Source organism: Toxotes jaculatrix, chromosome 8 (assembly GCF_017976425.1).
Source record: "Toxotes jaculatrix isolate fToxJac2 chromosome 8, fToxJac2.pri, whole genome shotgun sequence".
NCBI classification, from domain to species: Eukaryota; Metazoa; Chordata; class Actinopteri; family Toxotidae; genus Toxotes; species Toxotes jaculatrix.
The window spans coordinates 28299063-28320370 of NC_054401.1; the positions used below are offsets into that span (position 1 = coordinate 28299063).

The following is a 21308-nucleotide window of genomic DNA, read 5'->3' on the forward strand; positions in this document are numbered from 1 at the left end:
TCTGCTCCCAACTGTAGTGAAAAGTTGCAAGTTCCTTTGTCCTGTCATCCATACAAGTGTATTCATTGGACATGGTCCTGCATTTATGGGTCACCGGACCTGCAGCAAGCAGGCATTCAGCCTCCAGACTTGTTTTGTGCCCGCATTCAACACTGGATCACCAGGCTGACCCTGCAACCACACAACTGATTCTAATGACCTGACAGGATACAGGTCCTGGCTCAGGTACAAGAGAACCCTGACACAGATGGACTACAACAGCAGAAACCATGTCAGGTTCCAGTCCTGTCAGCCAAGAACAGAGATCTAAGGCTGCAGTGGACACAGGCTGCTGAGTACTACATCATCAAGTGTCTGTTGTGTGTGCAGAATGGGGACTTTCTGAATAAACAGCACATGTGATTTAATAAAAACGTGTTTATTGTGATGAATTTACATAAAGCATAAATAGGACAGTCACAGGTGGTAGATGTTTTAGGGAAAACATGATAATAGATCATCATCATTGACATTATTGTTATTGTGCACAGAACAAAATGTCACCACAACACACACACACACACACACACACACACACACACACACACACACACACACACACACACAAACAAACAAACAAATGTCTTGACTTCACCTTACACACACAAACACATTGCATTATTATTCCATGTCAAACATGCCTTCTTGATCTCTGAGTGTAGCATGAAACTCAAAGCAGACGTAGTATAATGAGTCAACGTAAAGTCAAACAGAGTGGGTCCACATCATATAGGAGAATATGGGCTCATTGCACTAGTTCAACAATCCTGCCTTAATACTGATGTGATTGTTGTGTCTGGAACTGATTCTGTTGATTCTTTGTAGTGCAGTTAAATATTTTTTAAGTCTTTAGCATGTAATATTTTTCACACATGAAATACTGTACTGTAGAAAATATTATCAGGGTACATTTGCGACATGTGTAAATAACTATGGAAGTTGTGTAAAACTGCTTACAGATGAAACATTAAATGTGTATTCAGGGCAACTGTCCTGTTGGCTCTTGGCCCTCGGGGAGGGGGGGTCAAAAGACCCAAGTTCACTGTGTGTCAGTTACTTCTTGGTAAATTGATTGTGAACTTGTTAGGAAATGTGCAACTCTAAAATACATTATTATTATATGATCTTGGACCATTTCCAGAGTAATTATTTTAGTTTATATTGTGCTACCATGATGATTTTTCACATATAAAGCTGTGTTTAATCAAACTGCCTCAAAATAATATTAGATAATATTCCAGTATATTACTGAGCAGTGAAACCTGCAGATGTGTGTGTGTGGTCTGCACTGTACTGGATGAGAACTTTGGGGGCAGCAGCATACAGGTAGGTGGTTCAGTAGGGACCTGTCAGTAAATACTCTGCCCCTGGGCCCCCTGACACGTTATCTGTTCGCTCTGCTGGAGATAAAACTTTTCACTAAGTCATGAGAGGGATTAAGGGAAACAGTAGAAATTCTACAGGGCAGATTAGAATGAACCTCGATGACCTCTCTGATAAAAATGTGGCACAAAATGACTGCTACAGATTTAATCTGAACCCTTGATATAACCCTTTTATTTTGCTTGAAGCTGTACATTAAAATAAGATAAACCAAGCACTGTGTTTTAGGAACTGTGGAGGTTCCTTTTATTAATAGAATCTGAGCTGTAATTCATTTGAATTCGATTGTGAAACAATAACCCAGAGAGCAGAGGAACTGTTCTGCTTTGCTACTGCTACAGTGAGCAGCTCACCTCAGCTAATAGCTCAGTCATGTTAAAGCTGTATCTTAACAAATGGATGAAGTGAATGAGATTAAACCAAATGCTCAGTGAAAAGGCCACAAGATGGATGCTGCAGAACAGTTGCAGATGGCAGCCATAGCATCCAGTGAGAGCTAAAGCTAGTGTAGGTCAGTGTAACAGAGATGATCACATCTCCTCCTTGTACCACATACATGCACCACGGTTGAAAAAGATCAGTACGTCAATGTTAAGATCAGATCTCGCTCTCGTACGTGTGCATGTAGGTTTTGAGTGAGAGGATCTCAGCGTAGCTCCGGGTGGTTCTGCGGTACAGATCCAGGCCCGTCAAGATCTCCACATCTCTGACCCGAGCTGTGTGCATCTTCATCAAGTCCTCCACCCAGCGAGACTCCTCCTCGGAGCTCTGCATAGGGGGCAGGGAGGAGGACACATAGCATTAGCATGGACTTTATTTCACTTTAATGGCGACATCACCAGGGTCCGTGGACGAAAAAATAAACTCTCAGTACGCAGTGTCAGCAGTACAACATGTAGGTAGACGTAATACTTCACACATTAAATATAATCACAGTATACTAACAGTAGAATTAGAAATTGGTGTTGATGATACAGAAACGTGATGATGCATTTAAAGGGGCGATGTTCCTTACGTTGCAGGTCTCATCGTTGCTGGGTCTGTGCGGCAGGATGAAGGCAGCGCTGCTGAGCGGGCCGCTGCACGAGTCTGCAGCCTGTGTGAAGTCTAAGCAGCTGGTGAGGACCACAAAGTAGTGTGTGGGGATGGGTATTGTCCCACTGACATACCTGCAATAAGGATCAAGAATAAGACTCGATCTCAGCTTCTGTTATTTCTAACAGATGGACAAACCATTAATGCTTTTCTCTCTTTCAATACCCAAAATGTTCTTACTCTTTAATCTTCTCTGCTGAGTCCCTGACACCATCATAGTTGTAGTCAAATATGGGTCCGATGAGTACATTAACTCCGTTTCTCTCAGTGGCATATTTCTTCACCAGCGCTCTCTGAAAGTAGCCCCATATTCCTGAGAGAGGTGGAAAAGAGCAGGAGCAAAGAGACAAAGAGAGAGAAGGATGAGGGGATAACACAGAGAGGATGTGGAGGGATTCTTCTCACATGGATCAAGAAGGAAAAGTTCTAGACAATGACTGACTTACTCTTGAATGCAGGATACATGGGAACGGTGTTGGTGATAAGGACAGCATCATATTTTTTGTCTATGGTTGAGGATAATTCTGTCAATAAAGGAAAAAGACAGATTATTATAAACTGTACCAGGTGTAGTCATGTCCTCAGATCCCAGCAGTGAAGTCTGTGAGTAAAATATTATAATAATTGAACAGATTAATTCAACCCAGGCTGTAACAAACTGAATTTAATATCACAGGACACTAATTATACCAGTGTGGAGTCAAATCAAAGACGTGGGTAGAGGCAGAAACTAATGATAATTTCTATCAATAATTTTAATGAATTATTTCAAATCAATTAATGTTTATTTTTCTCAGTGCATTGAATAATATTTTTATATTTACATTTTTGTATGAGAAGACAAAAGTCCATCACAGTTATCTTCCTGTATTTCAATGTTTAAGTGGTGCTGGCAAACTCACGTGGCGGGTACAGAAAGGCGTAGGTGATCTGTTTGTCTGCTCTGTAGTTGGTGCAAGACTGGCTGTAGGCTGGAGGGACTCTGGTATCAGGTCTCACACAGTTGGACAGAGCTTCAGGCAGAGGAGACACTTCAACCTGGAGGACCACAAACACACACGCACACACACAGGACAAACATCTACTCACATCTAGTTTCAACTATTGATTGTCTGATAAATGAGAGAGAAGCTTCCAGGTTCAACTCTGCTTTGACCAGCAGATGGTGCTTGAAGCACAGACTGCGAAATCAATAACCCACAACTTGATCTGTGATAAACTACATCATTTACTGAGCTCGTTGTGTACAAAAAGCAGAAAACAAATACACAACAGTTTTATCTGGATTTGACAAACTGGTGGATCTTTACACGTTTTCATATTTTAAAGCTACTCCTACAGGGACATGAATAATGTTGCTTTGAATCATTTGACAAGTGACACACAAACCCTTAAAGTTATAATTGACATGAGTCATGAAGTTCCTCCTAGTTAGTTTGGATGGATTTCTTTGTAAACCTCATATAATCTGTTAGAACTAAACATTTCTGTAGACACCTGAATCCTTTCTGCTGCTTCCGTCATGACTTCCATCATCAATAAAAACTAGTGAGCCTGTTCCAGATAAGCAGCCATACAAGTCCAAACCATGATGCCACCCCCCACTGTGCTTCACAGATGATCTTGCATGTTTTAAATCATGAGCAGATCCTTTCTGTGATGAAAATACCAGGAAATAAGAGCTGAAACTTGGAAAGGACAAAGGACAAACTTTATACTCTAATGAACTGCAGCGTATTTAACCCCCGGTAATTCAATAGAGCACAGGATGTGCAGTACCTGTCTGCTGACAGTGTACGATGTCCAGAGGGGCATAGAGAGAGCCTCGCTGTAGCCGCTGATGTAGTCGCTGTGGTGGAGGATGGAGTATTTGGTACGGAAGAGTACAGCAGGTCGACCGTATGGCAGGTTCCTGCTGTCTGAGAGAGGAGGAGCACAGAGGGACAGAGCAGAGGAGAGGCAGCAATGTAACAGGACACCTTTACCCAGCAATGACCTTCACAACTGAGGTGAACGACTCAGCATTTAAATGATGCATCTTGATGATATTTGTGATATTGATGCAGTTTTGCTTTACACATAGCAGATGGCTGCCACAGGATAATTTACTGTCTTTCATATCGACACGTTAGTGACATATTTTCAGTAGCACCATGAATGAAACACTGACCATCCATAGCTTGCCTCAGTCGCTGGTTTAGCTCCTCCACTTTGTTCTGTAAGAGACAGAGCCAGAGTGACTCCAGGTTATAGCCTCGTACAAGGGTCACTTTCAAACCTCTCTGGCCCCTACTTTTTACACGCAACTGCAAAAAGATCGGAGATTGAAACAATCTCTTGCCAGAGATCTTCATGGGAATCACAAACACAGAACAGATCAGGTGAGACAGTGTGCAGCAGGGCTGGGTCTAATTCACTCCAATCCAAGCAATTCATCTGGACTGAGAAGGCTGTCAAATGTACACGGCTAATCTTGGTTCAATGAAAGGAGAGAAGCAAAATGAACTACACGCTCTGTTTAAAGATGAATTAATGGGACTGGAGGTGAATTGAGTCCAGCTCTGCAGCAGAAAGCAAAGAAGCAACAAGCTTATTTCAGCTTTAGAGAAAGCTGAACAGAAGACAACAACAACAACAAAGCAGTCAGGTACATTTTCACAATTCAAGCAGGCAAAAAAAAAAAAAATAAAAAATCACTGATGACAGGCCAATGCAGATGATTCTTTTTACAAGTATGCTGTGTAAAAAGACAAGTTTAACTGCACTGCAAAGAAAAACAGAGACGTTAATAAAAAAAAAAACAAAGAAAACATCTGTATATGAAACTCTTGCCGTGCTCTGTTTGATGGATGTATTCGTGCTATAAGTAATCTCACAGGAACACACACAAACAAGAGCCACCAAAGACACGCACTGTTCTACAGAGAGAGGGGAGACCAGCTAACCTCAGTGTTTCTGTTTGATCGTAACTGACTGCTGCTGGGATTTAAAGGAAGCTGCCAGTTGGCGATAATCTGAGGTGAAATCATAGATTTCCATAGTTCCTGTTCTCCATGGCTCTCAGCTGTTCGGTTTTTTGCATTACGACTGAGGTGTTTACAGTAACACAGTTATTGTTGTGGTGAGGAGAACAAAGATGTTTGGTATGCATTAATAAAATTCATCAATGAGTTTTACCAATGTACAACAGACAAACATAACTACTACATGAGGAGCATTTGAATCCGGTTCCTTTCTCATTTGAGCTAAAGATTTTAATTTCCAGCTCACACCTCACAGAGGTTCAGCTACAGCACTTAGGATTATCTGTTCCTGACATAATTCCTAGTCCTTTAAAATTGCTTTTAACAGCCAAACAGAGCACAGGTCACATGAGTTACTGTTAGAGAAAAAGATTCTCGTGTTACATCTTAATCATCTTCATGTCGATCCAAAGGCTGACTCCACTGTGAGCCAGTCTGGACTGAATGGAGAGGATTTTTGGTGGGCTGGTCCTTATAACTCCCTCATATCTGGTATTATAAAAGTATTACAAAATAGGAACCACATACAGGAATTATTATGCATACAAAAAAACAACAGTGTTACTGACACCGCAGGAAGGAGACTGAGTCTGAGCAGTGCTTCTCCTCAGGAAACGTTAAGTAGTCTCCTGGTGAAACAGTGGAGGGAGTGTGAATGATTGGCCCCTGGCCAGCAGCACAGTCAGGTTAATCATACTTTGCTGAACTTTGTAAGGGTCTAATTTGGCCTGAGGGAATCAATTAAGTGGCAAATAATTCTTCGTTGACTGTAATTAGAGATGAAGGAGCTGTAACATATGGTGCAACCCAGGAGGTCATGATACATAAGAAGCTGTCTGAGAACATGCTGACTGGCTGTTTTACCAACATGTATGCACAGTATGTTATCACTGTAAGAGAACCACTAAAACAGAATTACTGCAGCAACCAAAGCTTTTCACAGCAGAACTGCCAGACTGCACTGACTCAGAGAGTTGTCCATGCATCATCATCATCATCATCATCACTGTAAAGGATTTCATTATCATTTTGGGGGGATTGGCTTGTTGATCAGCTTACCTACAAGTGATGTAAACATACAAGAGACACCAAAAGAATCCATGCATCTCCATTAGATAGAGAGTCATGCCAACAGTCCATACTACACTAAGTTTAGACACTAAGACAGCTCTGGAGGTCTAAGGTGGTGCTGCACTGTGAAGCCTACAGAGGATTAAACACCAGAAGAATCTAATGCTAACATTCTACTAACATCCTAATACTTCTGTAACCCTCAATTTTTTCTCAAGCACTACCTTCTCCAGAAGGTACCATCTTTTTTCTTTCTTTCTTTCTTTTTTTTTTTTTAAATAAATCTCACCAATGTCAATTCTGATAACATTTTACTCAGCAAAGCAAATGGCTGAGATCTAGGAACACAGAGACATTTCTGAAGAAAGGCTGTTAGCATGGAGTGAAGATGAGGATGATTTTGGTTTCACTGTTGTTATCACTAATATGAGTGAGCTGACTGACAGGCCAATCTCCTAAAAACTAGGATCCCTTTCAGGGGTCTACAGGAAGCTGGGCCCAGGATCTGTCATCACGGCTGACCTTGTCATCACAGCTGCAGCCCAGGTCATCTGTTCCCATGGGAACCAGACCTGAAGCTGTTGGTCTGGAAACCTCTTCCGGCATGGTGGGTCTATAGACTGGGCTTCTCAGCAGGTGGTTCAGACTGCCGTGGGTTCCATTATTAGGGGCTGGCTTCAGACCCAGAAGATCTGAGAGGGAGAGCAATCGGTTTAACGTCAGCTAAAAGAGTTACTGAGGTAAGTGGTAAATGTCCCACAGAAAACATCGCTCACGTAGGTCATACAGAGGCATAAAAACACTGTTTGACTCACAAGCTTCAATAAAATCTTTTATAAAACATGTCTTACCACACATGACATTATAAAGCTCAATGTTTTCAAAGGCTGGAACTTTAGTCTTGAATTTAAACATCGGTCCATAGCCCAAGAAAATGGTCTGAAAATAAAGGTTGATGACACGTGAGGTCACATGGTTTGTTACAACGAGTAACAGTTAAATAAAACTGAGGTATAATCCATGGAAATGGAACAATCTGACATTAAATACAGTATATAACACAGACATAGGTGATTTCTCTGTGCCACTGTAGATTATCAAGAGTACCTGCATGCTGGTGATCTTATTGTCATAACCATGGTCCCCAGAGAAGCCACAGGGCCTCCTCCCTTCAGGAACTTTCCTGTAATGAACAGTATGAATCACAGATCAGTACATTGTCTTGGTCTAAACACCTGGTGTCAAGTGGCTTTTCCCTATTTCCTGCAAAAAACAATGGACAGATCTAGCAGCATCAGCAGTGACTTTATTTAGTACATTCAGAACCAAAACTTCAGTGACCACCTGCTGAGGCTGTTTTTATGTCCATGGAAAAAAAAACATCAGTCTTACATTGATCCGTTTTGCATCACAAAGATTTTTTTTTCCATAAATGGTAAGAAACAGTGCAAGACTGACCTACTGACTGACAGTCCTGAGGTCATGTGCCCTTGAATTACTACATAGGTGTCAAAAAATCTAGATGGTTTAGAAAGACCTGATAGAGTATTCCATCAGGTCCACACAGGGTTTAATGGGTTACACTGTGGTAGAGAATACAGCTGAACCGCAGGGTGTTGTCAGCATTCATTCCTCAGCCTGGGACAGTCACTCCTTCACACAACTCAAGCCTCTAATTGAAAAACAGCCACTTTTTATTAAGTGTCCAATAAAACACTACTTCTAGTTATACACCATAATATATGTGAGTGAGTGAGTGAGTGAGTGAGTGTGTTTGTGTGTGTGTGTGTGTGTGTGTGTGTGTGTGTGTGTGTGTGTGTGTGTGTGTAGGTGTGTGTGTGTGTGTGTGTGTGTGTGTGTGCTTGAGTGAAGCCACAAGCATGTTGAAAATGTAAATGACTAGCTGACGGGGAAATGAGACAAACTCAGTGTTTCATTTGGTGCGAACAGTTAGTTGGTTTAGGATTTACACAGACACTGACTAATGTATATGTGCCTGCAAGTGTGTGTGTGTGTGTGTGAGAGTGTGGGTCAGTGAGAGTGTGTGTGTGTGTGTGTGTGTGTGCGTCTGTGAGAGTGTGGGTCTGTGAGAGTGTGTGTCTGTGAGAGTGTGTGTGTGTGTGTATGTGTCTGTGAGAGTGTGTGTGTGTGTGTGTGTGTGTAAACGCTCCAACACTCTGCTCACAGCTCCGGTGCCAGCGATTAGCCTGTCTGTCTATCTGAGCTGCACAGGAGCCTCAAAGATCTCTTTCATTTAGCAGAGCTGCATGTGGAGGTGTAGCTGTGAGACAGAGTGCAGCTCTCCCACAGCTCACCAACCAAAACAGCTCCATGCAAGGAGGATGTACTAACACACACACACACACACACTCACACAGCTAGCAGTTAGCTGCAGTGGTTTGTTTTCACTTTCAGTCGGGATGACTTCATGGTTTACTCTGTCACTGAATCACTGCGCTAAGACTTTTCACTGCTTTACGTCAAAGTGCTGTTCAGAGTTCATTTTAGCAAATCATCAGCGTTTCAGCAGCTGCACTCCCGACAAAGCTGTGGGTTTTCTCCATGAGTATGTGTCGGGCTGCCGCTCGTCTTAAAACCTTTCAGCGCCACACGTGTTAATGATGCGTTGATAGCAGCCCGTGTTGACATAAAATGTGCTTTTAAGTAATGCAAGATGTGAAGTGAAAAGCTTCACTGATGACCGAGCTGAAAATGCCACATCTACACTGAGTTAGAGCAGTTTGTTGTTGGTACATGCAGCCGCGAATTAAAACTGAATTACTTACAACTTCTTCTCTGTCAGCTTGGATGAAGTTTTGGAAGTTTTATTCTGTAACACAAACTTTTGCAGGAGTCACTGCTATCAAACACTTTTGTCATGTGTTTTGTTGTAATTAGATTTCTACACCTCTCTCGGTTGGTGGTTGTGTCCACTCTTTGTCTCTCAGCTTTGCTGTGATGTTGAGTTGGATAAAGATCAGGACTCACTGCAGCATCTTCAGAACAGTCCAGTGTTTCCTTCCCGTCCATTCTTGGCTGCTTTTGGATGAATGTTCTGGGTCATTAACCTGTTGGAGGAGCCATGACCTGTGACTGAGACAGAGCTCTGACACTGGGCAGTATGTGTCTCCACAACCTTCTGATTTCATTGTGCCCTGAAAAGATTCAAGGAATCAAAGCCTCCTCTATGTTTCACAGTGGGGACGCTTCTTTTCTTTCAAAGCTTCATTTTTTTTCTTCATGAACATTCTTCAGTAAGAGCTGATGACAGTTACTAAAAAGCTCTGATTGTGTTTCATCTGTCCAGTGGACACTGTCCAACAAACATTGTGATGCATTTTATCAAACTCCAGTCGGGTTCCTGTTGTTTCTCTTTCAAAATGGAGTTTTCTTGAGTCTTCGTCCATGGAGTCCACTTTCATTCAGCTTGTATTTGTTTTGATGTCTCCTTGATTCTGTTTCCACCATTCAAACTGTCCTTCTGTTCAGTTTGGAGTCAATTTTCCTCTTGTAGACACGTCCAGAGAGGTTGACTATGGTCCCACTGACCTTAAACATCCTCATAATATTAGCCATAATATTATCTGGTTTGGAAATCATGAAAAGGCTGTGTGATATCTTCAGTCAGAAACCTAACATCTCAGATTTAACTCAACACTACAATGTATGTCTTTTGTATATTCAGAGAACTTCCCATGTGCCTGTAAATGATATATTCGGGACACTGAAAGGTGTGTGAGTTTTTACAGTTGTCCAGTTTAGCTTCCAAACACTCTTGTGTTTGCATTTCCTGTTGTAGTGGTGGTACTTTACCTGGCAACGTGCCACTTCCTCTCCACCAGCAGATGAATGTCTTCAATGCGTCGGTTGTTAGCGTAGTGCAGTCTCTTAGGCAGGTGCTGCTTCAAGTACGGCTTAAAATGCTGGTCTGTTTTCTTACACTAAAAAAAAAAAAAAAAGATTCAGTATTGCATGTTTAACCTTTACAAAATTCTTCCTCAGTTTTTTTTTTTTTTTTTTTTACAAAACTCTCCATCAGTTCTTTTAAAATTCACAAAGTTCATACTTACTGTTAGATTTGCAACAACAGCTTTGGGGTCATCTGAAAAAAAGGACAATGGTCACAGCAGTGAAAACTGGTGCATTTAACATAAAAGTACAACAACACAACAAACTGTACTATGTATGTTAACATACAGAAAAACTTCAGCTGCTGCGTTAGGAGGACAAATGAACTAAATTTTACAAGACGTTTATGTTGTACCATCCCTTTGGTCTGACACTGACACACACAGTGTTTCCAGTGGCAGTCGCTGTGCCACATGTACTGTGCACACTGCCAAGGCTGAGATCAGAGGCTTTTTGTTCTGGCCTATAAATTATTTGTTGCTGATGAGAGTCTGACAGTATAAAGTGAAGCTGTCTGCACGAATGAGAGCGCAGAAATCCTACATAATGTTGAGGGAACATTCATGAAAATTGACAAGAAGAAAAGAAGAAGCAATACAAACAAATGAAAAACACGCAACTGTGCAAATGTGCAAAAAAGGACAGAAGACCTAAACAAAAACGAAACATTATAAACGTGTCCCCTCCACCTCCCTCTCACATTTAGGGTTGTTGGGGTATCTGGAGCGTATTCTGCCGAGGGACCCGGGGATGAGGATGATGTCATCAACACTGGTCATGTAGTTGCTGAGGAACTCAGTGCGATCACAGTGGGCCTCTTCCATACCTGAGAACACACACACAGGAGGACTACCATAGTAGTCTCTCAGCATACTAATTTGATACCACAGTGTGTGTCTGTGCTGGTGTGTGTGTGTGTGTGTGTGTGTCTGTACCGTGATCCCCCACCAGGATGATGTTGACACAGCGGTGCAGTTTCATCTGCTTCAGTCCATCCATCAGCTGACCAACAATTCTGTCAATAACTCTTAGAGGGTTGTTCAGCTGGAACACACAGAGGGAGTCACAATCCAGTGAGTGTGTGTTTTGATGATACATGATACACACACAAAGAAACTAAAACGGTTAAACACAGAGTCAGTCTGGGATCACAGACTAAATCCACAGAAGAACTGTAGCAGGAGAACTGATGCTGATGTAGTTATTTTCACTTCGTTGTGTACAAACACACATGCAGACACACTGTACTCACTTCCGTGCTCATGGGCCCCATTTTGTGTCCGTATGTGTCAGGTTGTTCAGAGTGCATGGCGTAAACATAGGGCCTGAAACCAGACACAGGTCATATTAAAGATGTGACTGTTCCAGCTGAAGTGACATTAATGGCTAATAATAACTGTGGAGGGACTGTGTGTTGATGTGACATGATCAGAAAATATGACATGATATGATATTTTTAAATACCAGTCAAATGTCATTTAATACATGTTAAGTCTTTAAACTTAAGCTAAGTAACTAAGAAAACAGGAAGATGAAAGATGAGTGCGAAGCAGAAAAACAACGTAAAACTAAACTCACCTCTCTCCTTCAGGGAGGTGCAGCCACTGCAGCATGGTCAGTATCCTCCTCTCTAATGGGATGGCACTGGAAAACACACAAACAACACACCATGTAGGGTAACACTGGTCTACCATTTGAAAGAAAACCATCGCTGCTCATGACAAATGAGCCAAAGACATAAATGCAGAGTTCACAGTAACAGAGTGATTGTGGTGCCCTCTTCAACCATTAAACCATTAAACTCCAAACTGTTCCTCCGACTCTCAAACAGCCTCATAAAGCTGAGGACTGTGGAATATAACACATTTAAAGCCTCCTCACCGTTTAAAGTGCCTGAAAGTCAAAGGCTGCCTGTATGCTGCCTGTGTAGTGATGAGGCCACCAACCAAGCTGCTGGCTGTCATACAGTCCACAGCTGTCAACCATCAAGCCCAGGACTGAGGCCCTGAATGGGGCCTGATGTATGAGCTGGGGGTGGCATGGAAGAACACAGATGTGTGGTTACACTGTGTTTACACTTGACAACAGGCTCTCTCCACCTCTACTTTTTCTGTACTTTTGTCTATGTTCATACTTTCAACTTCATTTTTCCTCCTCCCACTGTCCGTTTGATAGACTCTTCCATTCTTCTTCTCTCCTCTGTCTATCCTCTGCTTGCGGTTATGGGGGTCGGGGGTGGGGGGGTGGCCTCCCAGAAAGCTGAACCTAACACAGACCTTCCACCAAAGCAACAATCCCTGTTCCCCCATTACCATACCATATCCCTGCAGCGGTGCTATAACACTAAGCTATGTAATGTGCTGTATAAGAAGCTTTCTTAGCCACACAGAAGCATCAGCACAGACCTCCAATCTCTCCGCCTGCCTGTCATTTCCACACTCCTGCCTCTTTCTCCTTATTCTCTCTTTATCTCTCACACACCTCTGTCAGTGCAAAGTGCTAGCAAAGCTCTGAAAACCACACTCTGGCCCCCGTGGTTCTATGCAGTGGCATGTCTGTAACCTCCCCCGGTTCACAGAGGAATCCTGCGTAGTTTAAACAGGCCCATTTGCACAAATTGCTGTAAAAACAGCCCAACGGCATCCCCGCTGAGATCTGACTCCCGCTTCATCAAAGCCTCCTCTGTGCTGATAAATGTGGCTTCTTTAGTGTTCCACAGGCTGTAGGTGTTAGTGTGGCGGACCTGAGCGAGCAGCTGGAACATGAAGGGGTCGATGCATCTGACAACGATACATTGACCGATCTAGAAATTCTTTCTGTTTTGGATTAGAGGACCTCGCCATATATAGAAATAACTTCCATAGAAATTAAACACAAATTCAATTCTGATTTAGTTTTTTCAAGTATCGGGTCAGAATTGAATTTACATTGTCTTTCCACATTGTTACAAATAACAACAGCTTGGAAAGGCTTTAGGTTTTCATTGGCTTTGGCTTTAATTTCTGCATATATTAAAGGCTTTTGAATTTTCACTACGCAATTTATTGTGGTATTGTAGGTCATGGCTTATTGATCACATAGCACAGTGTCCATGGATCCAAAGAGCACCTGTTTTCTGATATGTGGATTTGTGAAGCAGCGCTCCTCAGCCAATCGAAGGGCATCTACTCTCTCTAACAACAAGATACCAATTTTTAGTTGTTCTAATAGTTTTTAACTTTTAACTGTTTTAAATAGATCTCACCCATAGAGTATTAATGTTAGTGAAAATTAAGATTTAAAGGCCCTGCACACCTGCACAGATGTGAAGGACCCAGTCAGACTGACACAGAATTTAGTTGATGCATGAATGAGTGTGTGTGTGTGTTTGTGTGTAGACTTACATGGGCCAGAAGAAGGTGGCAGCCTTAAGTCCCTGTTTGAGTGCTGTGATCCAGACCTAGGAAACAAACAGAGCATGAAGATCACTACAGGACAGTACAGTCTGATAAGAAGGACAGAGGATCCCACGCTGTTACTGAATTTATCCATACATATTGAAACATACTGGTAAAGCCTTGTTAGTTAACAACCCAGCCTGAGTCATTAGTCTGTTTGCTAAATTTGGCACCAAACACCAAAGGAAATCCTAGAACAGGTTCAGAACTAAGGGTGATCCTGACCCAGCCTGTTTATTAACCACATATTCTAATCTGTCATTAATCAATCAATCAATCAATCATCTTAGTGTAGCTGGCTTCAAAGAAAAAGCCTTTTTCTTGCTTTTGTTGGCCTCTGATTGGCATTCAGGACGAAACACAAAACTACCTATCAACATAGCATAAAGAATAATAAGAGAAAATGCTCGTCAGCTCAACAATAAATCTAGAATCACAGTGTTGATGAACTACGGATGTTCAAAAAAGAAGAGAGAAGAGAAAGGAGGAGGAGAGGAGAGAGGAGACGGTGCTTACTGGCTGTCCTCCCCACCAGCGATGATTGAGTTTCTCTCGGCTTCTCAGGGTGAAGGTGGCCTCAAACACAGGGTCGTACATGGAGTTACCAACGATACCATGAGACTCTGGATAGAGACCCTGAGGTTGAAAAATGAGTATATATATATATAAAAAGAGCCAATAATATTTGTCCTATTTTCTCTGTATGGCAAAAAAACATTTATGGATCATACTGTATGTGAGAGTGCTCACTGCATCCATAATGTGATACTGTGAGCATGACAGCATCAGTAGCCCTGTGCCGTACCGTAGCCAGTGAGTAGAGGTTGGGAAACGTCTTGGAGGGATAAACAGGTCTCATGTATGGAGCATGTGTTCCACACGTTCCTGAAAAAGAACAACAACAACTTGACTCAGCACAGTCACCCACGAGTGACACCACATTGTCTGTTCACACTGACTGCTGCATTTCATAATAATCTCACTCCCCACCCCCAAGTAAATCCCCTCGACACTCCCCCACCACCACCACCACTGAAATAACCAACTCAGAATCCCCATCGAGGCCTTACTGAGTTTGTCGATGTTGGGTATGACAGTGTTTCCTCTCTTCACATAAGAGGCTCGAAATCCATCCACTGACAGAATGATGAGCGGTGGACGCACAAACCTGCACACACACACACACACACACAAAATCAGAAGAGAAAAACAAATGATCTTACATGAAATTAAAATGGGACAAACTCGTTCAATCCTCTGCGAATAATTCAGCGACGTTTCCCCTCCTAAGAGAGGAAACAACCTGTCCACGACCAGGGTGGAGATTTAGGAAGAAGGACAAAAGTTTGGAGGGAAAGTGAAAGTGAAAGCTTGTGACTTTGGGAACATACATGAGAAACAATTAAAAAAAACGACGTGGTAATTTCATTATCACTTTATTCTGCTTTGCTCCTCAGTTGGAAACATACCCAGCTGGACATTCAGGGGTCTTGATCTCCTCACACTCATCCTGCAGCCATGAACTGTCACCTGAAAGAATACAGTCAGACAGAGATGATATATATTTTTTAGCTGTGCTAACAGGGTGGCTCTAAGGATGGAAATGTTGGTTTATCAGTCAGTTGCTGCACCACTCATCCTGTTCCTTCTTCTGTGGCGCCACCCATGGGTCACCCAGTTTGCTTTTCTTTACAGTGACACACAGACCAGCATCACAGAGCTGCCTAGCATGGCTGTAGACTCTCGGGCTTGTTGTTTGTAAGCTTGTTTATTTTATATATTGAAATATTTGTATTGGACATATTAATATGACAAACCTTTACAGAGTGTCCTGTAGTTGGTACAACAGTCTCCTCTGGCCAGACAGTCATCAGAGCAGTGGCAGGCATGCTGTTCATTCCGAGTCTCCCCACATCGGTCCTTACTGCACTCATAGCCCCCCTCTGTGCAGGGGAGGAACGAAGGGGGAGGATAAGTTCAAAGAATAAAAGATCTTTAAATAAGATTCAATGAGGGAATTAAAGCTGAAACCACCAGCACTGAGAAATGAAAGCTGATATTTAAATGTAATGAGCCTGGCTGAAGACTCTGTGGCTGTGTAGGCAGCAGCACGTTCTGCAGATGAGAACACCAGATGATATTCTGCATCCCAAAACAGAATGTGACACTGTCAGGGTAAAGAGAACGACCAGAAAAACAAGTATATCATCACTGTCTCGCACAGGCAAGATTACAGCGGCCAGGAAGCGGTACGCCGAAGACCACCAGGCTGAAGAGGGAGAACATAAAATCAGACCACCAATACTGAGAAGCAGCAGAGGGGAATTGCTGACAGACTCCACAGAGTCACAGCAATACATGACGCGGGCAGTAACAGCTAGAAAGAGCTGCAATGTCTCATTCCCAACTCCTACAACTGAACTGTACAGCTCAACAATCAGGCTCAGAAACCACATCTAGAATATTTATCTATATATTATATATATATATTAATATCTATGTATCTGTGAGCTAAGCTACCTGCCCCTAAAGTGTCAGAAGTAACAGTGGCCAAATGGTTTTAGCATTATATCACTGATTATTGAGTAGATGTGCTCCTGTATGTGCCATCACTGACAGACATGCATCAGTAATTAGAATAAGGAGCATGTCTACATTTTTGCTCTTGAAGATAAACGTAAGAGGACAGAAAGAGAAAAGCGCATCAAAGGACATGCAAGAGGAGGACATGATCGAGTACCTGTCCTGAGGCAGAGCTGGTCAAAGTCCGAGCAGCAGCTGTGGTAGGTCTTACACAGGTTGTCACAGCGACAGTTTGGTGGCTCCAACTCAACCAGTTCGAAACACCTGTTCCTGCAGGAGCCGGAGGTCGGTACGTACTGAGACGCAGAGCGAGCTGACGACCAAAGAAGAAGAAGACATTCAGGGTTTTTTTTTTTATTGTACTTTTGTGTCTCGACACACTCCAAACACATCTGAAAAGTGTTTGCTCTTGGTTTTGCAGAAATGATTCCCAGTGTCAGTCAACTCGTAGCAGACCACCCAGCCCTAAAGCAGAAGCTCGTCCAGGTTTCACTCAGATGGTGATTTAGTTTAATCCAGCTGTGCGTTTCACTTTTGTTTCATCACTCTCTGTGAGTGTCTATGATAAAAGCACAACAGTTTTAGTTTGCTGTAAAAAGTGAAAGAACATGGTCTGAATTAAGGACTCCTTCTATTATTTTACAGTGTTATATAAACATGTGAGTGAGACAGTGCTGATGAAGCTGCTGTTTGTGTTGTGAGTTGTGTTGTTGAACTGCTCTCCGGTCTCCGGGTTTGTATCATTTATGCGTCAAAAATATTTGTGAGTATTTTAGTATAAGAATCCCTCGATTTTCTCTTTCTGTTTCTGCACATTGTTAAAATACATTTAATGGCTCATCAGTGTATAAATACATGTACCAGTCAAATGTACCAGTGTAATGCACAACAGACAGAAAGCAAAGAGTGGAGCTAAAATGCAGTGAGCGCACGCGACATTAACAGTGAAGTGAGGGGGAATTCTGGCATCTGGCCACGAAATCAGAGATTTACTGTAACTTTACTGTTTATGACAACAAAACCCAATGAAAAGCTGCACTGTTCACGTCTTTACAGGAAATGAACAGCATCAGCCTATAACTGACATTCAGTCGTAAATACAGCACGTTGGTAACATACACCACTCTGTCCGAACTAAAAATTTCAGCAATTTAATTTATGACTTAACAAAGTCATTTGATCTGAACTAATAACTGTTGTGAAACATCTGTAAACCATGTCCCAAACTCAGCAGTTACTGCGCTTTAAATTTTCTCATGGGACTCAAACTGTGCTCATTCTGTCTCACTGTGGGGACATTCGAGTTCCCTAAAACACAATATCGCTCTTGTTCCCTTAGGACCCAAAGGACAGCGGCCCATTTTAGCTCCTGACCCCCCCAGTTCTTTGTTTTCTATGTTTGTTTGTTTGTTTTGATCATATTAATTGTGTTTATTTCTCTTAAAATTTTGACCTGTAGAGGAAAAAGCTCAGGTTTAATTAATAACATTAACAATGGCTTCATTCTATTCAAGTCCCAAACAATGCCAGGACTGTAAAACTGAAGCAGCTAAATGGAATTCAGTGGAATTTTGAACTGGCTCAACATAAATGTTTCCCTCCTTACAAGAAGCTAAGACTGACTGAAGAAGATGAAGACTGCTTGCTTTCTAGTGAGTTTGTGTTTTGAACATTCTTCATGTAACGTATTTCCTGAGCACAGTGACTCTAATGTCCAGGTTATGACAATGACCAGGACTGGGATTTCACAGAAAAAGATGATTGAAATCTTGTTTTTGATTTATGGTGATTTGTTTTTTAAGTCTCATGACAGATTTCTGGGCCGTTCAGAAACCACAAAACCACTTCAGATTCCACCTTAATGAAGGCGTAAAGCATGGAGTGTGTTGTGTGATGTGCTTTCATTTTGCAGTGTCTGTCACAGAAGCCGATACAGGAGAAAGTCTGCAGCGGTGAAAGCAAACCTCTGCCTTCTAGTGCCGACAGGGTTTAGAGAACGCGGAGCAGAAAATGAGCTCCAATCCTCTCTTAATATTGACTCAAGGTAGAGCAACACAAACACACTCTCTCTCCTCAAAAAAAAAAAAAAAAAAAAAAAAACACACACGGGCCGTCCAATCACGACCTCGTAGGGTCACAGTGATCCATTGTCCACATTGCTTTCTGCTCGCTCATTTCACATGCGCTGGCAGACGCTTCATATAGAAAATAAACCAGCAAATAAACAGAACTGGAGAAATTCCTCTGCAGCAGCAGTTGCTGGTGAGGTAACTTTGTTCTCACATTGATGCTCACGTTCAGAGGAGCGACCCTGGAGACAGTCGGGAGGTGGATGTATGTGTCACTCTGTTTGATGTCGGTGTGGCTGACTGTGCTTGAAGCTCACATCGGGTTCAAGATTTACTCTCGCTTTAAAAAGAAAAAAGAAATTCTCAAAAGTTGTTTTTTTTTTTTTTTTTGCGTGTGTCTTGGAGCGTAGACATGTCCTACCTACATTTTGGCCAAGATATATGAGTGTCTGTCCAAAACACACTTCACACTGCCTGTGCTGAGCCACTTTGGCAGCTAAATAGCTGAATTAAAGTGTGTGTGTGTGTTTTTTTTTTTTTTTTTTTGAGCCTTGCTTTATTGAACACGTGTGTTTTTAATGCATGTTGGACACAAGTGTGAAAAGCTTTCACATGATCATAAAAAAAACACACACACATTTACATGGCAGACAACCACACGATACTTGTGGTGCAGTGATGTAGGACTGTGACATTATTTTAATTATGGATAAATGAATTATCAATGGACTGCTTTTAATTAATCAATTACTTTTTTTCTCAGAAGTCATGTGACTCAAAAGACTGATTATCAAAACCACTGATGATTCACTTTCTGCTCTTTGACTTATTGATTGATCGAGTCAGAACTAGGGTGATGTATTGTGATGACTGATCTGCTGTGAATACACTTCAGCTGTAGCACAAACCCCTGCATCACGTGGACACACTGTATTTTCACATTTCATAAAGATCAATATTCTGTAATGTAAATAGATGACTTATCAATTTGTCAGTGGTTAGAATCAATCACCTCTGTTCCAGCTGCTGTGTTTTGTTATGTGATAATAAACTGAATCTTTGGGTTCTGGGCTGTTGGACATCTTGGTCTCTGGGAACCTGGGAAAGGCTTCTCTCAACTGTTTGTTGACGTTTCATAGATCAACGGAAAATAATCTGCCCAACAATCAATAATGAAACTGATGTTTAGTTGGAGTCCTGCTCTAACAGACCCAAAGGGTCAGAAATTGGACTCATGTGTTAGACTTTTCTTTAATCTTTGCTTTTCTTGTGTGAAACGCTGGATGTTTCCACCCCTTCAGAGACCAGGGAATTATTACAGTGTTACAATCTATCAGTCACAGCTCATAGACAGACACAGACAGTGAAGTTACAACTACACAGTCCTTTGTGTTAAAGGAGTATGAACCACATAATGTTATATTCCTGAATACAGCAGTTTGTGAAAGAAACTGACACAAAACCCTGCCAGTTTGTTACTTCACTGATTCTTGTGGGAAACTTTACTCTTGTTTACTATCTACAATGAGGTCAGAGGTCAAGGTCAGAGTAGCCACCCCTGGTTTTAGGTGTCATTTTCAAGGCCTCTCTGTTGTGTGAACGTTTGCCGGCTCAGGGTCAAGCAGTTCAAAGATGTTCTCTCTCTCTCAGTAACAAGAACTGTGTACTCACACTCTGTCCTGGCTGAAGTCCCGTCCTCTCCTGAGCGTCTGGGCCGGTCGTAGACAAATCCAAAACACACATCGGTGCCACACAGGACTGACAGGGTCCAAACAAACTGAGACAACAACAACAACAACAACACATCTGACATTAGAAAGGCTGTTTCTGTAACTGCTGCGCAGGCAAATCAAAGCTCATATGGTTTATTCTGCATAATAACAACAGCCGCATGTTTTCAGTTGGCTATATTAATGAAAATAAAGGGTCACAGTTTTTTTCAAAGTTTTGTGAAGCACTGAAACTATAAATTTGGACAATTCAACAAAGTCCGGATTCCTTTACTGGAGCTGTTCCTGTGGTGGAACTGGTCTCACACCGGTCATGCTGACTGCATTTTCTCTGTGACCTGTCAAGACCGGTGCGGCGCTTGGTTCAAAGTAGAGTGAGGACCACCCGCATCCGCATAACAAACGCCTCTGACAGTTTGACGAATCGTTTGCCGCTTTGCATTGACAGACGAATGTAACATTGTTCTGCAAATGCTTAGCAGCGGGAAGGCAAGAAACACGAGGGGAGGGGGGTTCAGAGAAGAAAGCTGAGAATAACAGGGGAAAATGTCCTGACAGCACAATGATTAACACAAACCGCCAGACTACGCGCTTAAAAGCGTAATTACGCACAGATTTACGCACGGAGGTGTGTATTTTCTGAAATGACCTGCAGCTAAAACGTGTGGACCACGGACTCTTACCGTACCAGTTTCTGCAGCAACATGTTCCTCTGTCGGGCTGAGCGTAGTCCTGTGCTGTAGGTGGGAGAGTGACTGATGCTGACTCCGAAAACCGCAGGACCACCGGAGAGGAGGACCGTTGAAGAGAACAGGGGAGAGAGAGAGAGAGAGAGAGAGGGGAGGGAGAGGGGGGGACGTGGCTGAAAGGAGCGGACCGGATTCTCACTGGAGTCGCGTTGGAGGAGGGTTTTTATCTTAGCCCGGGATTTAGATGACACAGGCAGAACAGAACACAACAGAGAGGTGG

The 21308-nt window shown here is 42.3% G+C and overlaps 1 protein-coding gene across 1 annotated transcript; it reads right to left on the reverse strand.

The window, feature by feature from the left end:
• Positions 1 to 429: 429 nt before the first annotated feature.
• Positions 430 to 21144, reverse strand: enpp2 (ectonucleotide pyrophosphatase/phosphodiesterase 2). The gene is made up of 25 exons (XM_041043379.1): positions 21028 to 21144; positions 20281 to 20386; positions 16698 to 16853; positions 15775 to 15900; positions 15427 to 15487; positions 15028 to 15125; positions 14763 to 14842; positions 14474 to 14593; positions 13904 to 13959; positions 12099 to 12164; positions 11773 to 11845; positions 11456 to 11564; positions 11221 to 11346; positions 10682 to 10713; positions 10425 to 10552; positions 7719 to 7794; positions 7463 to 7550; positions 7134 to 7303; positions 4688 to 4733; positions 4297 to 4436; positions 3420 to 3555; positions 2964 to 3041; positions 2698 to 2830; positions 2438 to 2591; positions 430 to 2190 (listed from the first exon to the last, which is right to left on the reverse strand). The coding sequence occupies exons 1-25, from the start codon at positions 21043 to 21045 to the stop codon at positions 2020 to 2022; spliced, it is 2547 nt and encodes an 848-aa protein (XP_040899313.1). The 5' UTR covers positions 21046 to 21144; the 3' UTR covers positions 430 to 2019.
• Positions 21145 to 21308: the final 164 nt, after the last annotated feature.